General features: G+C 49.5%; 1 protein-coding gene across 1 annotated transcript in view; it reads right to left on the bottom strand.

The window, feature by feature from the left end:
• LOC105487976 (integrin subunit alpha 11) overlaps window positions 1–18678 on the bottom strand; it is a 132587-nt gene that overhangs the window by 38100 nt on the left and 75809 nt on the right. Inside the window, exons 6-10 of the mRNA XM_011751628.2 lie at window positions 18098–18225; window positions 16804–16952; window positions 10919–11063; window positions 10276–10441; window positions 8491–8561 (exon numbers count right to left, since the gene is read on the bottom strand). Coding sequence (XP_011749930.2) covers window positions 8491–8561; window positions 10276–10441; window positions 10919–11063; window positions 16804–16952; window positions 18098–18225 — 659 coding nt within the window. The remainder of the gene's footprint in view (window positions 1–8490; window positions 8562–10275; window positions 10442–10918; window positions 11064–16803; window positions 16953–18097; window positions 18226–18678) is intronic.

Genomic DNA, 18678 nt, shown 5'->3' with positions numbered 1-18678 from the left:
GGGATATTGTCCCCCGCCCTCAGCCACGCCCCACGCTCCCCACCACAGAGCTTGAGGATATGAAAAAAAATACTCAAACAAACACACAGTTGCAAACTGTGATCAGTGCAATCAAGAAAAACCACGGTGAGGCTGAATCTAGATTGAGATGGGGGTCAGGAAAAGTCTTCAAGGTTGTTATGTTTAACCGTGCACCTGAAAGATGGGTAGGACCAGAAAGAAAGAAGAACTGGAGAAAAGGGCCAGGAACAGCCTGTGCAGAGGCCCTGAGGCTGGAGAGAGTGCAGAGCCTTTGTTCCTAAGGAACTGAATGCTGTTCAATGGGGCTGGAGCACCTTGACATGAGGCTGGGCAGATAAGCCAGGGCCACCTTCATGACAGCCAGCACCCAAGGCACTGGTGCTTGGGCTTGTTTGTCAGGGCTTGGAGGGTCTTGTTCTACCCACCAGTTGTAGGACAAAGGGAAGCTGCAATGCTTGGACAGGAAGACAGGAAACTCTGGCTCCTTGAGGGGAAGTTTCCAGGTTACTGATCCCATAGCCCTTTCTTGAAGACTGAGTCCACTCACCCTCTCTCTTGTGTACCCCCGATCCCCTGCTTCAGCAAGCCACGTAACTAGTGGATACAGGCAGACAAACAGCCAGCACTTGGAAGAGGAAGGAAAATGACTAGGGACAATGAGGGGCCCAAGGAAGGTGGTGGAAGCAGGGAAGGGCTGCCTTTTGGGTTACGTTGGTGATTACAGGGGTGGGGGCAGACTGTCTGGATCCCAGCTTTGGGCTTTCAAAACACAGGCTGGTAAAGTCACCACTGTCTCCCATGAAGCCTTCCCTGAGCCTGGCTGTCTGGGTGAACTTGAGATTCCCACCACTTTACAGAGTCAAGCTGATCTTATCAAAGGGTTAACATATCCTAACCCTCCAGAGGTAGAACTGACTGTTCAGACAGAATGTTTTTACAGCTATAAATAAGCTGGTCTTGGGAGAGTCAATGTGCTTGGTTATGTTTCACATTGCACTTTCTAATTAGCCTTCTTCCTCCTACTCTGTGCTCGAGCCTCAGCCTAGGAGGATCTGACAGTCTGTCTGGGCCAGGACGGAAGCCAGGAACTCACATATTCGCTGTCCACAAAGTCACCGCCAACATTCCTGCACGTGGGGTGTGCTCTATTCTTTGTGGAATACTTTCTCACCCGGCTGCCCATTTGGGCCCAGAGGCCCTGTGAAAGGGAAGGGCAGATGTTCAGTATCTGCACTTGACAAATGAGCCGTTGAGGTTCAGAGGGGGAAGGGACTTGCCCAAGGTCACACAGCAAGTCAGAGGCAGGGCTGGGGCTTTGACCAGACAGGTGAGTAGGGCCGAGAAGAAAACATCTATCTATTTCCCCAAAGCCTGCTGTGGGTCCTGCTTTCCATTTTCCACCTGAACCCTCCTGAGGGAGCAGCGCACTATTTGGGGTCTGACTTTCTTCCTTCCTGTCCTCCCTCTCTCTGCCTGCTGAGTCCAAGTTTGTAACTGCCGACCAGGCTTCTGTGCTTCATGGACAGGCCTTTGAAGATGAATTTCTGGCTCTGCAGATGACAGGGAGCCTCTGTGATGTACTGAGAAGGGCTGGCTTGGCCCAGCGGCCGGGGATTCAGCCGGGGAGACCCCTCACACTGACTCTCCTCGTGGGAGCTTGGGGAATTCCGTCCTAACTTTTGGGTTTGGCAACACTGGGCCAGGCAATTGCTTACAGTCTCCCACCTCATCCCGTTTTAACCCTGGCAGCAGCTGCAGTCTTGGGCCTGCAGTGGGAGGCCCTTTCCTGAGCGTGAATTTGTTGTAGCCAGGGGGAGTCTTCTGAGGATGGGGACACTGTGAGGAGCGGTCAGGTGAAGGCCACCAAAGCAAGCCTCAGTATGTCACAATCTCTTCCCAGCTGGGGAAGCCCAGACATTTTGAGTTTAGAAAAATCTAGAAGGGTGGGGAAAAAGAAGAGAAGGGACCAAATCCTTAATAGGGGAAGCCGGGCATGTGGGCCCAGCTGGCAAACGAACAGTGGGCATTCCCAGGAAGAACCGTGTCCCCCGCTCCGCAGGCCTGGCACGGGCTTCCTGTTTTATAGCCTCCTTTCCCATCTGAGGCCACCTGGGCTCCCACCAGATATTACCAAGGTGTGCCTGGGTGGCCTTGCACAAGGGGACCTTCCCCACAAGCTGATATTCCTGGCGTTCTGTGCAGACATGAGGTCGCAGGCTTGGCAGCCGTCAGAAGGTCCGAGGCCACACCGTGCCTTCCCAAAGGACATTGTAGCTCTAGCACCTGCAGTGTGTGTAGCTCCCACCACCAGACCCTGCCAGCTCAGCTCTCAGCTGCCCTCTGACCTGGCCTCTGAGGTAGTCTTGCCTTCCCAGCTGAGCTGCATGCTCCCAGGGTGTGTGACCATATCTCTCAAAGCTCTGTGTTCTGGTCAGTCCATGTCTAAGCCAGGGTTGGACCACAGCCCCGGCAGTGAAGGCAGCATGGTCTAGGGCAGTGCTGCTCAACGGGGGCAGTTTTGTGCCCTAGGTGATATTTGGTTGTTACAGCTGGGGGTGGTGGTGGGGGTGCTATTGGCGTCTAGTGGGTGGAGGCTAGAGATGCTGCTAACCATCCTACAATGCAAAAGATGGTCCCTTATGGCTGATGTCACTAGGGCAGAGGTGGAGGATCCCTGGCCCGGTGGTGAGAGCAGGAAGGAGCTCTGGAGTCAGAGGTTTCTGAGTTCCACTTCTAGCTCAGAGCTTCTAGCTGTGTGACCCTGTTCTCTCTCTCTCTCTCTCTCTCTCTCTCTCTCTCTCTCTGTCTCTCTCAACCTTGAGTTCCTCAGCTGTAAAACAGTTCTGTTGTGAGAATCAGCATTTTTAATTCTTAGCAGGGTGCTTGGCAGCCAGTGAGTACTTGGGACACGGTAGCTTTTCTCGTTTATGAATCCATCTGTAAGCGTCTCCTGGGTGGTCGGGAGTCAAAGAATCAGGTGTCACAGTCATGTTTGTCATTGCGGTAGCGTGTGAGAAGTGCTCTGATTGAGTCAGGGACTGGCTACTTTGGCAGTCTCAGGAGCAGGTGAACAACTGAGACGGTGGGGAGTGCATAGTGGGGTTAGAAAAGGCTTTTAAGAAAATCTTACTTGATTTATTAGTATGTCTCAAAATGAACACTTCCAGTTCCAAGCCTTGCTTCGATTTCACAAATATTCTTCAGACATCTACTGAGACAAGCTCAGAGAGGGCAAATGATTTTTCTGAGCCCACACTGCCAGGCAGTGCTTCCCTCTTGCCCAGCAGTCATGGAATTAGGATACTAGGTGCCAGCAATTCTTCCTTTTAGCTCTTTTTGGCTTTTGGGAGGTAAGACTGTGGAGCCAGGTGGAGGCAGTTGCTGGTGGTGCTGTGGGCTGGTGTGATGGGAGACCCCCTAAAGGACACCGAGGCTGTCCTCCTCCCCAAACTCCGGAGAGTCTGAGTCAGAGTGGCTGTAGAGGGGTGAGGCTCTGTTCCCAAGAGCCCCTTCTAAGGCACATACACCATTTGGAGGGTGGATTATGCTTTCACTAATTGCTTGGACTCTTAAAAGGCTTGTTTCAACAAGCTTGAAGTGGGCCCGAGGAAGGGATGAATGGCCAGGAGGCTTGTGGGCAAGAAAGGCCCAGAAACAGGCCCTCTGCCTTTCTGTGGAGGAGGGGCCCTCACCAAGTGCAGTGCTGGAATCCGGCAGCTAGGGTGAGCAGAAGCGGCCGTGGGGACCAGGGCGCAGTACACTGACTGCTCATTCCCCATCAGAGAGTTGGCTGCTGCCTGTCAGAGGCCCTGGGAAAGAGGCCCAGGAGTGGGCACTAGGGCACAGCCTGAGGACGTGGGGCCAGGCTTAGGAGGATCCGAATGAACCAGAAATGATTCTTGCTACCAGGAGTCAATTTGCAAACCGTTGGGACCAGCGTGGCAGAGGACCTCAGCCGCTGTGTCCTGGACTGCTGGGGAGAGGGCCAGGAGACCATCTTGACGGCCTGCCCAGCCTGGCAGGTGGAGGGGTCTATTGTTTAGGTCTAGGGGGGACAGGAGGGGTTTACAGCTTCCACAGGTCAACCCCTCAATTCACCATTATTCATCAGTTTATCTCATTTTTTGTTGAATCAGATATGCAAAACCAGTTCAAATGCGAAACCCTTAGGGAAGATTACACGTCTAAAGCTTCAGTCACTAAGAACCTTAGCGAATAGCCAATACCCTTCATTGTCTAGATCTCAATCCCAGGAGGGCCTGTGGGATGAGCAGGGACTGAAGAGGCAGGAGGGTGGCTCAGGTAGCTCAACTGGGAATGTTTATATCTCCAGATGGGGACTAGACTCTAAGACTCTGTAATCCCATGGGCCTTGAGGGGAAGATGTGGAAGGAGAAAGAGGACTGCAAATAATTGATGCGCGTGAGTGACGGTGTGCAGAGGACCCCTCCCACACAGGACTCAGCTAGACCGGACCTGTTTCAAAACAGAACCGAGCACTGGCCCTGTTAGGTCATCATGTGCAGGGTCAGTGACCTCCCCTTTAGGTACAAGAGAAAAAGGATCTCTTCCCATCTCGGGTGAGTCACCAAGGTTTTTGTGTAGACAGGATCTACCCTGATAAAACTGCTTCCCTCTGTAAACTTTTGGAGTTAGGGCAGATTTAGGATTCTAGAGTAGGAAGGCGGATGCAAAATCCCTCCAGCTGAGCCCTGTGAGGGAGGGGTCCTCTGCACACCATCACCCATGCGCATCAATTATTTGTAGTCCTCTTTCTCCCTCTGCATCTTCCCCTCAAGGCCTGTGGCATTATAGAGTATTAGAGTCTAGTCCCCCTCTGGAGGTGTGAATCCCTTCTGCCAGCTTTCTGGCAGATTCTTGCAGCTCCTGCTTGATTACCCGGCTTGACAGGTAGTTCACTACCTCAGCAGACAGCCAGCACTAATGGAAGCCACTCTGGCTCTTAGTGACTTTTGCGTTCATTTCCAAATGCTAATGGAAGCGTTAGCTTAAAAATCCATTCTAAAGTTTGACCAGGGATCCACAGCTAGCCTTCCTGATGGTAATTTTTGGAATACTTTCTTTCCCCTTTCTGCAGATCAAGACTAGAGTTTCCAGCTCCACGGGTTTTCCCAATGACTCGGACGTTTTGCCTTCAGCCTGGAATGTAATGTTTTGGGGACTTGGACTCTGTGGGTATCAGGTGATGTCTTGGGGTCTCCCCTCTACCCTGGGCTCCAGTCCTTTCTCTCTCCTGTTGCTTTTACCCTTGCTAATTCAGAGACTGATTTCCTTGCTCATTGAGACAGCAGCAAACCAAGAAAGGAGGAGCCGGGCCTTTCTTCTGCCATCTGAGAATGTTCTACTAGGGATGTCTCCTTCTACTAGAACTAAATAGACCTGGGGAAGCCTCAGGCTCCTTCAGTATCTTTTTGGGCAGCAGCTGTTTGAGACCATCTGTGGCACTTCTGGCAGGGAGGAACCCTGGGGGCTTGCCTGGGAGACAGACATACTCAGGGCAAAGTGGAAAGGCTGGACCCAATAGCATTGTGGACACACACATTGCTCCCTGATCCCCAGGGAGGCCTAACTGACCCTCAGAGCTGAGGAGCTGGACTCCTGGGGACAGGATGGCTGTGGCCTATCATGGTGGCATCAGCGGCCTGGCACTGAAAGACCTCTGTGCTCTAAAATAGCCACCCAGTGGCCAGTCACAGCGCCAGTCAGCCCATCATGCTTGCACCATTCCTGTGCATTTGAAAGGTTTTTTTGCTTTCGTTTTTAATACTAAAGAGTCTCAGATTCAAATGTGATTGTCGTCTCTTTTAAAGTCCAATTAGATGAAAATGTCAGGGGTGATGGAAGAACTAGGGCATATGGGAGAGGCAAGCTGGGCCCCTCTGCCTGGGGAACAGAGAAGTTGAGCATGTGTGCAAGGGCTTGCACATGACAGTCATGACCTTGACTTGACCGAAGTCACGTGCTGGGGCTGTGAGCTCCTGGGTCTCCCCACTCTGGAAGCTGGGGAACCTGTTGATCCTGCAAGGATCACCTTGCTCAACACTGAATTGCTTGGGCCACTTTCAAGGCTCCGCTCAAGCTTCCCTGAGTCCCTGAAGCCCATCTTAATGTTCTCTTCTTTTTAGATTCCACGATTCCTAGACATACACAGATCATGATTTTAGAAGCAGGACAGTGAAATTATTTAAGAGTTTTTCTCCCCAGCTAGGCTATGAACAGCTGTCAGCTGAAATGTTTCTTTAATGTACCTGGTACAGAGCCTGACACACATGAAGATACTAAAAAAAAGTCTGTAGAATGGACAAAGGAAACACTGGGACATTCATTTTCTCTTCTGTACGCAACACCAGGGCTGATCTCTGAGCTGTGCCAGAATGTCGCACAGTGTGTGTCCACAATGCCCTCTATTCTCCTGCTTACTGCTACCCAGGACTGCTGAGATCTGTGTCCTTTAGGGGCTGCTCGAGTGCCAAGCCCTCCCGGATCTTTCCCTGACCATCCCTTCTTTGAGCAGAGGCCCTTCCTTCTGTACTACCCTGATCACATTGCTTTGGTTAACATTAGGCATGACCATGTCTCCCCCCATCCCCCGCATTGAGCAGGGGGTCTTCACAGGGGATCTTCGGATGGGGGGCCTTCAGGTGTTGTACACTTTTACCTAGGAGGCATCTATAGTTTCTTTCATCATACTCTCAAAGCTAAGAAATGCCATTCAGGATTGTTTGCAAGTTGACTCCTGGTGGCAAGAATCATTTCTGGGTCCTTTTGGCACTTTAGTGGCATTTAACAAATGCTTGTTAGATTTAATTAAATTGCATTTCCTTGTTGCATTCTCTAATCAGCTCTGACCTCAGAGTCTGGAGACCAGGACTGGTCCTGCCAGAGCACGTGACTCTGCCGGCCCCCATGTGAACCGATGCTCTCACCTCTCTGTGCTGGGCTCTTTACCCTGGGACTCTGAGCACCTGGAGGGCCGGACTCCCGCCTCTGATTCTCCTGGCATCAGGCTCAGGACCCAGCACAGAGAAGGCACTGAAAAGAGTGGCTGATCCAGCCACCTAAAACGGGATAACTATCATCACCTGCCATCCTTGTAGGGCTGTTCTGGCATGAAATGAGGTGCAGGAATTTCCTGGGAAAGTTTAAACCGCTGTGCACATGTAACAGGGCTGTTATTAGGACAGGGCAGCTACATTTACATCTTGCTGTTACTCAAGACAGTGGGCATGAAACTGTCCAGATGCAGCTCAGAAAAGTCTGAGTGTGAGTGGCATGTCCGTCCATCTGCCGGCTGCATGTCAGGCATGTGTCCCCCTCCCCTCCAGTTTGGAAGTTCTGACTCAGACCCCCGGAGATTCCCTCTCACGGAACAGCTGCTTGGTCTAGAGGAAAGAGCATGAGACTAATATTTTTCTCACGAATTTTACTCCAGCAGGTCACTTAACCTTCTCATGCCTCCAATTCTTTATGTGTAAACTACGAACAAGGAATCCTCCCCTATTCGCCTCACCGAGGAGTTAGGAGAGGGCAACGGGAGGATGACAATGACATATAACTAGGATGCACTAACGGGCTTTCTCTGGTAAATTAGGAGGAATAAGTACACTCTCACAGTGCCAGCCCAGGCAGAACACACACACGCACACACGCACATGCACGCACATGCACCTGGCTGTGCAAAGCACACCCACGGGAGCACGTATCGATACTGACAGACGTAGTTGGTATGTTTTCCCACGTGGCAATCCTGGGCAGGACTCTACAGCACATTAAGCATATTCACAGACATGGGTTCTTCTGTACCCCTTGCAATCCCGGGAGGCTCCAGCCCCTTCTTATGAAGCAGCACCAGGTGAAGCACACAAGCACACAGAGGGGGAGTGATGCAGAGCCCCAGCTGTCACATGTTGCTTGTGACACCACACCCCTCTCTCTGTGGGCCAGCCCTCCCGCAGGACCTCTGCAATCTGACACAGCACCCGCACAGTGGGGGTGCCCGTGAGTCACATGCCAGAGCACAGCTGGAACATCAGGATACCCTCCCAACACTGACATGGGGACAAGCCCTGGCGTGTGCAGGCCTCCTCGGGCACTGGAACTATCCGAGGCACGTGCCATTGGCTTTGCCACCTGCCCTAGATTTTGCACAAGGCTCTCTGGACTGAATGGGAAGGTGCACCCCGCACCTCACAGGTGAAATTATGGGATTATTAACTGTAGTCCATTCACTTCTAAAGAGGGCTTAAGACGATATAAATAGGTGGAAGACCTCGATTCCCCTCTTCCAGCCCACAGAAGATGGGAGGCCGAGAGACCCTAAGAAAGAGAGAAAGCGAGAAGAGCCAGCCCATCTGTGAAGGTGGATGGCAGATCTAGAGAGCTAGAAAGGGAAAGTGCATGCCCTGAGAGACAGAGGCGGGGCTCTCTGCGGGGACCTCCACCGAGTACCTCCACCACGTGCGAGGAAAAGCCTGTCTGTGACATCTCCAGCCCAAAGGAGGTCTCGTTCTTGTTGGTGCCTACAACAGAATGACAGAGAGATGTCAGCTCCATGCCCAATCGCTTAGCTCCAGACAGAGCTGCCGCTCAACCCACAGCTCCTGCTTCCTTGGGGCATCATTAGGAGGTGGGGCTCTCTTTCAAGGGGGGCTCTGAAGCTGAGGCCAGTAGGGTGCCAGCCTCCTCAGCCCTCCCCAGCACTCTGTGCGGTGGGGAGCACCACACACCTTCCAGGTGCCCGTGTGGGTTGTTACTGGTAGCCCACTTCTGAAAAGGGCTCGGGACAAATTATATTACAGGGCATGCATACTGTAAGACTGCTAAAATTGGGGGGAAAGCAAGCAAAAGTGCACAGAAATAGTGTGCGTTTTTGGCAAGAAATGGAATTTCCCACTTTGTTCATTCCTTTTATTCACTAGCTTTGGTTCCAGATGCCTTTGGATGGACCTCAAACATCAAATCCACCCTCAGAGGGAGGTCTGTCGCCACTGCAGATTTGCGTAAGAAATCCCATGAGTGCTGAAAGCCTCTCCCCACGGAGGGGCTCCCTGAACACATCATTGGAACCAATGTTCTCATCATCCAAGGCGACCATTTTGAGGAGAAATACACAGATTTGGATATTTGAGTTCTGAAGTGGGTGTCAAAGCTCACGTCCATACTTTATATTCATCTGCCCTTGTTTACGAGGGCCATTTTAGTCTCTTTTCATGTGTCTGTGGCTCGTCATTTCCAATGCACTGCAGACTTCTCAGGCTTTACATGGCCTTCTATTTCTTTTTATAATCCTCCCATATGCCCAAAGCCCGATATTGGAAGGGCCCACTATAGCAATGGTGGAAATGAAATTCGTGCACATCAAATCAAAAATGGAGCTTAAATCATGAGGAGCGAGGCAATCTGAAGGACTCTGCCAAAAATAAAAAATGCTTTTGGTGGAGTGGAAGCAGTTGGTATATAGGGATTAAGGGTTTCAGGATATGGAGTCAGACTCTGCTAGGTACAAGCTGGGGTTGCCTGATGCAACATAGGATGCCCAATTAAAACTGAATTTCAGGCAACAAATAAGTTTTAACCTAAGCCTACCACACCCACTGTATTTTATTTTTGCGAAATTTGGCAACCTAGTTCAAAGCCCACCACCGTCCCAAGCTGTGAGATCTTTGGCAGGTCTCTGAACTCCTTTGAGTTTCAGTTCTCCCAGTGGTAAAAATGACAGCATTAGCAAAGTAACGTTTCAGCATTGTTCATAAAACGCACAGCCTCACGTCCGGCACGGAGTAATACTCAGTTGTTGGAATTTATGACTTATTTATTTTTGGGGACAGGGTCTGGCTCTGTTGCCCAGGCTGGAGTGCAGTGGCATGATCTCAGCTCACTGCAACCTCAACCTCCCAGGCTCAAGTGATCCTCCCACCTCAGCTTCCCGAGTAGCTAGGACTACAGGCACACACCACCACACCTAGCTAATTTTTGTAAATTTTTTTTGAAGAGATGAGGTTTTGCCTTGTTGCTCAAGCTGGTCTTGAACTCCTGAACTGAAGCAATTCACTCATCTTGTCCTCCCAAAGTGCTGGGATTACAGGCGTGAGTCACCACGCCTGGCCTGGCATTTATTTTTATGGAAGACTTTTGCTAAGCCATTCCGTTTTATGGGATTGGGTTGTGCTCTGTGGAGTTTACCTGATATAAGCCCAGGAGAGAGTGGATCCCCTCTTAGCATGCATTGCTCACCTTCCAGGCTGAAGATTCTGTCCCCCAGGGCATCGACAATGTCCTTCAAGGCAGCCTCATCAGTGACATTGAAGAAGTGCTTGTCATCGGGGTCACTGGCGATGTATTTGATTTCATTTAGAAAAGTTTCTGGATTGATGCCCCTGCGGTTGTAGTAGCCCAGGACCTGCCAGGGAACAGGGGCAGGAACCACAAACCAGAACATAGCACAGACATTCCCATACACCACACGGCCTAGACCCCGGGGACCCCAGGGTGGGCTGGAGCCAGGGCCGGTAGCCATGAGAGTTCCTCGTGATGCCATTTGCGTGCGGAATGGACTCTCCTTTAGGCACAAGATAAAGCCTTTGTGCTAAGCTAGGGTCTGGGAGCTGAGAGGTTTGGAGGTGTGTTCTAGTTTTCTGAGGTTCCAGACCCTCCCTGGCAATGGATAGCGGGGCAACCCAAACCCACAGCTTTTGTGGATAGGCCAGAGCAGTGCAGAAAGATTCTCAACTTGTTGTTTAGAAGATGAAATGGGAGCCTCTTTTGAGGGCCTGGACACTTGTGATACTGCCTGGAACTAGTCCCTTGGAGTCCCCGGGGGTTTGATGGCAAAGCCTCTAAGAGACCATCAGCAGCCCTTGGGCGGGCCAGGACTTACGGCCACCGCATATCTTGTTACATTGTCTCTCTCGCTTTGCTGGATCACCTTCTCCAGGTCTGGGCTGTCGTGGGACTCTCCATCTGTGATGACAATCATCACTTTCTTGGCCCCTTTCCTTCCGCCCTTCTGGAAAGCCTCTGAGCTGGAAGCCAAGCGCAGGGGCAGGGTCATGAGAAAGAAGTGGGATTGGGGCAGCCCCTGATGCTCCTGCAGAGGGGCGGCCACAGAAACCAGGACTAAGTGCCCCTTGGGCAACCCAACAGGTGCCAGGACCTCGAACCAAAAAAGTAGCTGGATTGAGATGGCCACAGCTACTCTTTCACCAGCTGCTCAGAAGGTTCTTAGATCTGTTGTCTTTAAATGAAATGTTGAAAAGCTCCTTTGGAGTTCTGACCTTGCTGTTTTGGGCAGGCCAAAGGGATGAGGTGGACCTGGGAGGGGAGTTCAGGGCAGGTGACAACCTTTAGAGGCATTAAGTCAGTGGTTCACAACTCCAGCTGCTCACTGGCATCTTGTGGAGCGAGGCTTTAAAACCTGTTGGCCAGGTGTGGTTGCTCACGCCTGTAATCCTAGCACTTTGGGAGCCCAAGGTGAGCGGATGATCTGAGGTCGGGAGTTCGAGACCAGCCTGACTAACATGGCAAAACCCTGCCTCTACTAGAAATACAAAACTTAGCCGGGTGTGTTGGCATGCGACTGTAATCCCAAATACTCGGGAGGCTGAGGATTAAAATTGCTTGAACCTGGGAGGCGGAGGTTGCAGTGAGCCGAGATCACGCTACTGAACTCCAGCCTGGGTGACAGTAAGACTCTGTCTCAAAACAAACAAACAAACAGACAAACAAAAACTGTTGATGCCCGGCCTTAGCCAGACCCCTGAAATTGGAATCTCTGGGATGGTGGCCTGGATATTAGTATTTTTATTTGTTTATTTATTTTTAATTGAGACAGAGTTTCCCTCTGTTGCCCAGGCTAGAGTGCAGTGGCACAATCTCAGCTCACTGCAACCTCTTCCTCCCAGGTTCAAGCGATTCTTGTGCCTCAGTCTCCTAAGTAGCTGGGATTAGAGGCCTGTGCCACCACGCTTGGCTAATTTTTGTATTTTTAATAGAGATGGGGTTTTGCCATGTTGGCCAGTCTGGTCTCGAACTCCTGGCCTCAAGTGATCCGCCCGCCTTTGCCTCCCAAAGTGCTGGGATTACAGCTGTGAGCCACCGTGCCGGGCTGGCACCAGTATTTTATAACGTTCTGGTGAGCATCCAGAGCTGAGACTCACTTTTCTTCGTACTGAAAACAGGATGTGCCAGTGTGACTCGGCATCCAGACAACACTGACCCATAAAATACGTGCGATGAGGCCTGACAGAGCTCTGGCTTCCTCACAAGGATTGCTTTGATTCTATTTTGGGAAACATTAAATATCAAATCCATGACAAATATTTCTCTTTCTCACTTTTTATTTTGTTTTCAGTATCCGGAGCATGAGCTCAGCCCACCTATCAGGCAATCCAGCCCAGGGGACAGCAGGGCTGGCACCTCGACCGTCAACCTGGCAGACAGGCTCTTGTAGCGGGCCATCGGGCTACGAAGTGTGAAAAACTGGCTCCCAAATCACCATTGGCTTTTAGTGTCCCTGTGGCCTGCCCTCCTTCAGACCATGAGGTTCTGAGGGGTATAGACATGGTCTCACTGAGGAGTCTGGCCCAGAAGTTATAATTTGCCAATAAGGATCTAAAAATAAATGTTAAACTCTTAGACTCTGAGGTTATTCCTCATGAGTCTGACCCACAGCAAGGCAGGACAGGCCACAGATTTAAGCTCTGTAGTGACAGGTTAAAGAGCCACATGGCTTTGGTATCGCAGGTATCTCTTCTTACGTAGCACACTGAGGAACGGATGCATATGATTTAGGAGTTGAGGAATTTGCAAAAGCTGAAATAAATTAGTTTAGAACATCTTCAAACTACCAGCAAAGAGAAAAAACATCCGCCATTCTCTTAGCAGTGCTCCAATATGCTGGATATGTTGCCTTAAAAAACCCACTAATTTTAGTATGTGCTGTGGACTGAAGCCTGCAGAAGCATGTGCCACATGACGAGAGCAGATTTTGAGCTCAAGCTCAACCCAGTAGCAGGAGAACTCTGCTATTTTTTCCAGGGAGATTCTAGATGCTTCTGTGACTGCATGGAAGGGCCAGGCCCAGGAATAAAATGCCCTGCAAAAAAGCATGGCAGGAGCAAAACATGTTTTATTATATATGGAGCCAAGAAAAATGTCAGGATCATATTTCCATAGAGTGGAATAGTGTGAATGTCATATGAATCTGTAATCGTGTGAATATCAGCATGAATCATCAGATTTTAAATTGTGATTTTGCACTGGGAAAGGGACTTGGATTTGTTCATTTGTAAATTAGATTATACATTCCTTGAGAGCAGTGAGAGCTGTATACTAACAACAGGCTCCATGGGCCTAGAAACCAGAGTGGCCCATGGAGATTGAGGCCACGTCATAACTTGTTTCTGCTCAAAACCTGCACAGGTTCCTCTTTCTCTCGGGGAAAGCCCAGGTTCTGACAACAGCTCCCTAAGCCCTCTGAAATCTGGCCCATTTCCTCTCTTAGCCTCTGGTCCTGCTTACTCACCCCCACCTACACTGGACTCTTCGATGGTCTGGAGTCCTCAGGCACACCAAACCTTTGAGCTGTTCCCTCCCAGCCATCTGCTTGCCAACAACTCCCTCAACTCCTTTCAAATCTCCAGTCAAAGGTCATCCGTCAGGGAAGCCTTTCCTCACCGCCCTGTTCATGCTGATTCTGTACCTGCCCTCTGCAACTGCTCCACTCCCCCTACCACACTTCATTCTCCCCATAACTTTCATCTCCTTCTACTATGCTATGTTATTTATTTATTTGTTTATTGTCTGCCTCTCTCTCTAGAATGTCGGCTCACGAGGGCACAGTATTTGTACCTATGTTGTTCACTGATCTAGCCCTGGTGCCTAAAATAGTGAGAGGCACATAGTAGATGCTCAATAAAGTGTTATGTGGCCAAAGGTAGAATCACACCACGTTGTTCAGGGGCCCTCTCCACTTCCCTGCTGTACATAGCTGCCAGGCTCATTTTCTTAACGTGTATATCTGGTGATTACACTCTACTACTCAAGAACCTGCTATGGCCACCCATGCTGGTTTTAACTACAACATCATCACTCTCACCATCTTTACATGGCTCACTTCCCACCAACATGAACCCCTTGCTGTGGTCAAGAAGAGTGCATCTCTGAATGCAAATGTTCCTTGACTTTCCCTCTCCTCTGCTGGCATCAGGGTGGAATGTCTTGTGTGGCACATCTTCTGTTCACCTGTTTTTGTTGGAATCCCAGGGTCTTCCTAGGACAGGTGCAGTGCCGCCTCCTCCTGGCAGTTCTCCTTGGCCCCTCCATGGGGGCCTCTCCCTCTCTCATCCTCACTGAGTCAGGGTTAGGGTGAACACTTGTCACAGCCCTCCCATCAGACTGTGAGCTGCCACAGCCAGGACCCACAGGTTATCGATATCTTTATAAGCCCTCATGTTCATGGCCTGAATCTTTGCCCTTTCGAAGGAGCGTAGGAAAAATAAATGCATTAAGAATAAACTGAGTGAGGACAGAAAACCTTTCACCTTAAAAGGCACCAGCTGTAGTTTGGGACTTGAATTTGGCAAGTTGGGAAGATCAGAATTTCGACCTTCATTTGAGGTGAAGATTGCAACCTCAGCAGTGCTCATGAGTCAGGGATGGTTCAAACTACCTGGTGAGTCACACACAAATAATTGACCTGAGGTTGGTGAGTTGTAAAGTCAGGTCCAAATAGTGGGTTTTATTCCTGTATGAGTCAGTTAGCTTCACACTGAGAAAGTGAGTGCTGGTGGTTATGGGCTGCCTTCCTTGCCCCAGTCATTTCACAAGGGCCTGCTGGAGTCTCAGGTCTCACCCCGAAAAAGGCAAAACAAAAGCAGAAAAATGGACCATTCCTTGTGAGGATGAATAAGAGAGCCACCTTCACATGGAGAAATGCTCCTTTAGGAAAAGCTTGAGTGAGTTTTATCAGCAAACAGAAACACGCTAGTTGAGCAATGACTTAATTGTAAAGAGTTATGAGGTTGGAAAAATCTTAATCTTTTGAGCACATGAAATCACGATACTACTGAATAGTTCTTTTTTTCTTTTCTTTCTTTTTTTTTTTGAGATAGGGTCTGGCTCTGTTGCCTAGGTGAAGTGCAGTGGTGTGATCTTGGCTCACTGTAGCCTTTGCTTCCTGGGCTCAAGTGATTCTCCCACTTCAGCCTCCTGAATAGTTAGGACTACAAGCATGCACCACCATGCCTGGCTAATTTTTGTATTTTTTTAGTAGAGACGAGGGCTCATGGTTTTGCCTAGGCTGGTCTCAAACTTATGGGCTCAAGTAATCCTCCCACCTCAGCCTCCCAAACTGCTGAGATTACAGGTCTGAGCCACTGCACCTGGCCTCAATAGCTCTTACATTGTGGATTTTTTAAAAACACATCAGCTAACCCTACATAAGGTGGGATCATAAGGTAACAGGTCTGTGGTCTCAACAAATGTAGCAGAACTCGTATTTATAGGTGTAACATTTAGATATTTAAAATCTAAATGCCTTTGACACAGTCATCTTATGAGTTTAGGTCTTAGCTCAAGAGATCTGTGGCATTGCCTTTAAAATTGGCTAATTTCAGTGGGGGGATGACCACCATGTTTTGAGCAACAACATTACTGGAATAAGCATGCAGACTTTGCACGGACAACATCTAGGGATAACATTTATCTGGATGAGTGAGTTCTGGTGTGATTTTATTTTATTTTATTTTTTATTTTTTTGAGGCAGAGTCTCGCTCTGTCACCAGGCTGGAGTGCAGTGGCACCATCTTGGTTCACTGCAACCTCCGCCTCCTGGGTTTAAGCAATTCTCCTGCCTCAGCTTCCCAAGTAGCTGGACTACAGATGCATGCCACCATGCCTGGCTAATTTTTTTGTGTGTATTTTAGTAGAGATGGGGTTTTACCATGTTGCCCAGGCTGGTCTCAAACTCCTGAGCTCAGGCAATCTGCCTGCCCTGGCCTCCCAAAGTGCTAGGATTACAGGTGTGAGCCACACGCCTGGCCAAGTTCTGGTGTGATTTTTAAGGAATCAGCCTCACTACTCTACAGTCTCAGGTGTCAGATTTGACTGCGTTCTTTCTACTCCATTGATGACTAACTCTCCATAAGAAGACCCCACCCTCACAGAACCTACTTCTTATAGAGTGTCTGTGGCAGAAGCTATTTTTCAAAGTTGGCTGCAACAATATCCCCCATCCTAAATGCTCTTCTGCAAAATGACCTCACTATTCATCCATCAAGGCAGAACCAAATTCCCTTCCCCTTGAATCTGGGCTAGGCTCAGTCACTTGCCCAACTAATAGGATGTGGCAGAAGTCATATTCTGGGACTTCGAGACCAGGTTACAGGCAGTCTCCCAGGTCCTGCCTGGGTCTCTTGGAAAGCTCACTCTTGGGATGCTCTCTCTAAAACTCCAGTTGCCATGCCACAAGGAAACCAAGCCACATGGCCACATGTGGGTGCTCAGGCCACCAGTCCCAGCTGAGCTCTCAGCCAACAGCCAGCAACAACTGCCAGTCACGTGAGAACCTTTAGATGACAGCAGATCCAGGTGACACCAGACTGCAACCACCTGAGAGGACCCAAGAGAAAACCAACCAGCTGAGCCCAGCCAAACCCCAGAATTTTGAGGAATTAAGAAATTATTGTCTCAAGGTACTAAATTTTGTGGTAGTGTGTTACATGGCAATAGATAACTATAATTCTTCTACTTTTTTTTTTTTACCGTGCAAATTCGATGCCAAATGCTGTCCGGGTCTCTGTTCCTCCTCTCTGCTCAATGTGGCTGGCAGCTTCCACCACATCTTTTACAGACCTGTAGTCATTGAGGTGAAACTCATGCACCACATCTTCTCCATACTGCACAACTCCAACCTGCAAGGTAGAGGAGAGGGCAACAGAACATTTTGATCCCCTGAAACTTAGAATTTGAGAGTGAGGATCCCCGGGAGTTTCTGTGTGATAATTCAGGAGGCAGGAGGGCTGAGGACCTTTGCAAGAAAGTAACCACAGCCAAAGGGAAGTAGGTTCTGCAAAGTTCTGGGAATGAATGGACAGCTTGATGGCACAAGAAGGGGTGCATATAGAGAATGGAGACTTTGTGATTGAAAGAAAGGCCCAACAATTATGCTTCTTTCTTAGGAAAACAAAAGCGGAGCAGAGAATCTAAGTACAAAATATTACGAACAGTGTGGGTGGAAGGTCACAGTGTTTACCAAACTCCAAAACTGAGGTTCCTTAAAACTTGTTAGAGAAGAGGTTCTTTTGTCCCCATGGATGATAAAATAATGACAATATTAATAGCTTCAAAATAAACAAAAAGCTTCAAGACCTATGGTAGGAATAGAACGATGAAACGTTCCTATTGGATGAGCCCACAGAGTTTATTTGGCACATGTGCCCTTCTAATGCTGGATTTTCACCCATGATACCCTAAAGGATGATCTTCTGGTGGTGGGGAACTCATTACTTCATGAGAAAGTCCACTCCCTTTTTAACAGCCCTAATTGTTGCAAATAATTTCTTAGATTGACTTGAAATCTGCCATCTAATAACTTCTAGTCATTAGTCCTCACTCAGGCAGAATAAAAGGGAATGAATCTACCTCTGCTTTAGCCAGGCAGCATTTCAGATATATGAACCTAGCAGCCCTTACCTCCTCTCCTGCCATCTTCCCTCCACGATCTATATGTCTAATTCTCCTCTGTGCCTCACTCAACAGGGCTCTAGCATCCACTCAACCATTCCCACCTTCCTTCTCACTTTTTAGCTTGTCTAAGTCTTCATAGGTGGTGTGTTGTGTCTGACCCGTGAATGAGCCCTCCCCCAAACTGTCATTTGATGTGCTGCACTGGAGAAGAGTGTCCTGAGCTGCAGCGCCCTGGTGCCGGCTGGCCCTACGACCTCTGTCCTCTTACCTACACCTCCTTTGTGCACACGCAGATCTCGCCTAGACCTAAGGCAGCACCTGCCATCGGTTTGGGTGGCCCTGTTCAGAAGAGGGCCCAAGAGATGCTCACCTGGATCTGCCCTGGGCCGATGTAAAACTTCTTCAGGATGTTGATGAGGAAGTGCTGAACCTCCACCCAGGGGTAGATGCTGTTGGAGCCATCCAGGACAATGACGATGTCCATGTAGGTCTGGCACCCTGGGAAGTGGGGACATGGTTATGGCTACCCAAGGAGCAGTGTCTGCGAGTCTCTGATACTCTGGACGATTGTTCAAAGGACAAATGAATGACTCTGCTCCACGTGTGTGATTCCCTGGGCTGGGAAGCTGTCCCTGGGCTGGACATTTATCTGGGCAACGTGAATGAGCCCAGGAAGTCCTGGCTATGTCCCACCACTCTGCTGGCTGTTTGAACAAAGCTTAAATTAAGCCTGATCACCTCTATTCCTAATCAGGGACTGACCACCACCAATTGGCCAATGCTTCTGAGGCAGCCAGCATTGCTCAAATCAGTACCTTGTTATCGTTTGTTTTGCTGTGATGAGCAGGCGGCATTTACCACTCACAGCCCTAATGAATGGATTTCTTCTTTTAGGAGGGAAATATGATGTCATGGCTAGAAATGTGGGATGTGGCATCACACTGACTCCTG

The sequence above is a fragment of the Macaca nemestrina genome, chromosome 7 (genome assembly GCF_043159975.1).
Source record: "Macaca nemestrina isolate mMacNem1 chromosome 7, mMacNem.hap1, whole genome shotgun sequence".
NCBI classification, from domain to species: domain Eukaryota; kingdom Metazoa; phylum Chordata; class Mammalia; order Primates; family Cercopithecidae; genus Macaca; species Macaca nemestrina.
The sequence above is the reverse complement of the archived record's forward strand: the minus strand, read 5'-3'. Positions and strand labels throughout refer to the sequence as shown.